This window comes from Oculina patagonica, chromosome 11 (assembly GCF_052425735.1).
Source record: "Oculina patagonica isolate OP01 chromosome 11, crgOcupat, whole genome shotgun sequence".
NCBI lineage: Eukaryota > Metazoa > Cnidaria > Anthozoa > Scleractinia > Oculinidae > Oculina > Oculina patagonica.
In genome coordinates, this window is record NC_135768.1 from 4,857,749 (window position 1) to 4,860,035 (window position 2,287).

General features: G+C 39.7%; 1 protein-coding gene across 1 annotated transcript; it reads left to right on the top strand.

The window, feature by feature from the left end:
* Positions 1–562: 562 nt before the first annotated feature.
* Positions 563–1,910, top strand: LOC144631029 (pyroglutamylated RF-amide peptide receptor-like). Its single transcript, XM_078489389.1, has one exon. The coding sequence runs from the start codon at positions 788–790 to the stop codon at positions 1,874–1,876; it is 1,089 nt and encodes a 362-aa protein (XP_078345515.1). The 5' UTR covers positions 563–787; the 3' UTR covers positions 1,877–1,910.
* The last annotated feature ends 377 nt before the right edge of the window (positions 1,911–2,287 follow it).

Below are 2,287 nucleotides of genomic sequence, written 5' to 3' on the forward strand. Positions count from 1 at the left end.
GGTAAACAGCGGGTGACGAGACAAATAAACACTTAAGTTATCTTAAGTGCTGGCAGAATTTTTTCATTCCTGTTTTGCAGTGTTGTAGATCCCGAAGGAGACCTTGTGATACAAACTAAACCTCTGTACCATCCCCAAAAAGAAATACTATCACAATACTCTAATTACTAGCAAAGGGATAAAAAAAAACATAACTATGCAAAACAGTCGTAAGCTTTGATAAATTATTTAAGATGAAACCCCATTTCTAAGACAACAAGGTGGAGATCTCTATTTCTTCGCATTTGCCAGCACTGTTCATTTTTGACATGCATTGCTATGGTAACGCAAGCAGACTTATGAGAATGTTTGCAATGTACTTCAGTTTGCTTTGTTCAACTTCATTTTCTAAGCTCTGTTATCGAATGGAATTTTAATATCGGTTATTTTCTGGTGGTATTGATCGTTTTGGTTTAATTACCATCGCAACGGGATTCAAGTAAAAATTGCCGCAATTAGCATTTGCACAATTATATCGACAAAGAAAATAGACAGGCATTTTATGTTTGTGGTCGTCATTTGACGGCAAGAAGTGCAAATTATCTCTCATTTTTAGACAAAAATGCAGCAGAAGGAACGAAAAACGGTGCCTGCGATTTAGATCGCACAAACGAAGAACTTCGAAATAATGATAATAGCAAAAACTGGTTTTCCGGAGAAGTGAAAGGAATTCTTCACGAACCTGAACAGCCGACGGGCTTCTCGCTTAGGAGGCGCTCAAATTTTGCGGAAAAAATTGAAACGCAAAATGTCGGGAAATGGGACAGTGGACAATAATACGGAACATTTTGAAGAGTCGTTTATGGACAGCTTTTTTGTGACCACTTCAGTTCTTGCTTTCTATGCTATATTTATCACTGGGGGATTTCTCGACATTTTTGTCATCTACGTTATGGTTCGAAGTGGCCAAGTGCGAAGGAACATTTCCAGTTTTTTGATTTTTCACTTATCTTTTACTCATCTGCTGTTTCATGTGGTCTTCGCAATGACAATTCCAGCTGGTCCTCTTCAAAGCAACAATGATACAATGTGTAAAATGTCCTCCTTTATCGAGCACGCCTGCCCGGCTGCTATTTTTAGCACTTTAGCCGCCATTGCTTGGGAGAGACGCAAAAACGTTTTACAGCCTTTTAAGAGTCTGGTTGTAAAGTCTTATAAATCGTATTTACTGCTAGTTGCAGTTATTTGGACTTATGCTGTGATATCATCTGTGTCGTTTGTTAACAGTGTAACGGTTCAGTTACAAAAGGATTGTTGGATTGAGAACAGCACAGAGAAGTGCGAGCAATATCATTCATGCGTCACGCCAGTAGAGTGGAACACTCATATTTCAGAAACAGTCTATTTTCTCATGGCGTTTTTCATTCCTCTTTCTTACATGATGGTTGCGTATACAAGAATTGCTATTCGATTGTGGAAGAGAAACAAAAATGGAATGATTCACAGCGCTGTAGCAAAGCATAAAACAAAATCAATTCGTTTGCTTCTAGTCGCGGTTTTCGGTTTTGTTGTTTGCTGGGGACCTAGTATTATGATGAATTTTTTGGCTCAGGTTCGGGTTTTCGACGGGCTGTCGTTTGGAGCTCATTTCATGTTGGACATTTGGTTCCTATTTATAGGGCCAGCATCGAGTTCCTGCGTAAACATGGCCATTTATGCATTTTTGAGTCCAGAATTCAGGAAAAACTGCGTTAAATTCGGCTGCTGTTGCTGTTCGTTCTGCAGGCCGTGCACTCAGTCCTGTTACAGATGTAGGGAAAATCGCCGAGTGAGCCCAGATGGAGCACGCATGCGTGCCAACAGAACAACAGAAAATCTTAGAAATTCCCCAAGTTGAAATGTTACAATGGTCTACGCAAGTCCAAAAATAACACGAGCCTGCAATTTAAGGACAGCAGGGGTAATATTGCACTTGCAGGGTTGGGGTCAGTAGGGGTACTTGACGGAAATTTTTAGTGAAGAGTTTTTTGCCATCACTGCTTAATAAAAAATATCTTATATCAGGAATATTTTGCGAGCTTATTGTCGTTATTATTGTCATTTGAGTACTTTGAAATAATTCATTAATGTGACCTCTATAATGCACACCTCTCTTATGCAGACAAATTCGTCTTGTCCCTTTGATGTCCGAATTAGAGGTTGCAATGTACTCAGGTCATACGGGCACATGTTATCCTCTTTTAGGCCCCAAAAAGAAGTCAGAAAAGAGTATGTGTAGTGTGCCTAGCTTCGGCGGCCATATTGCAAT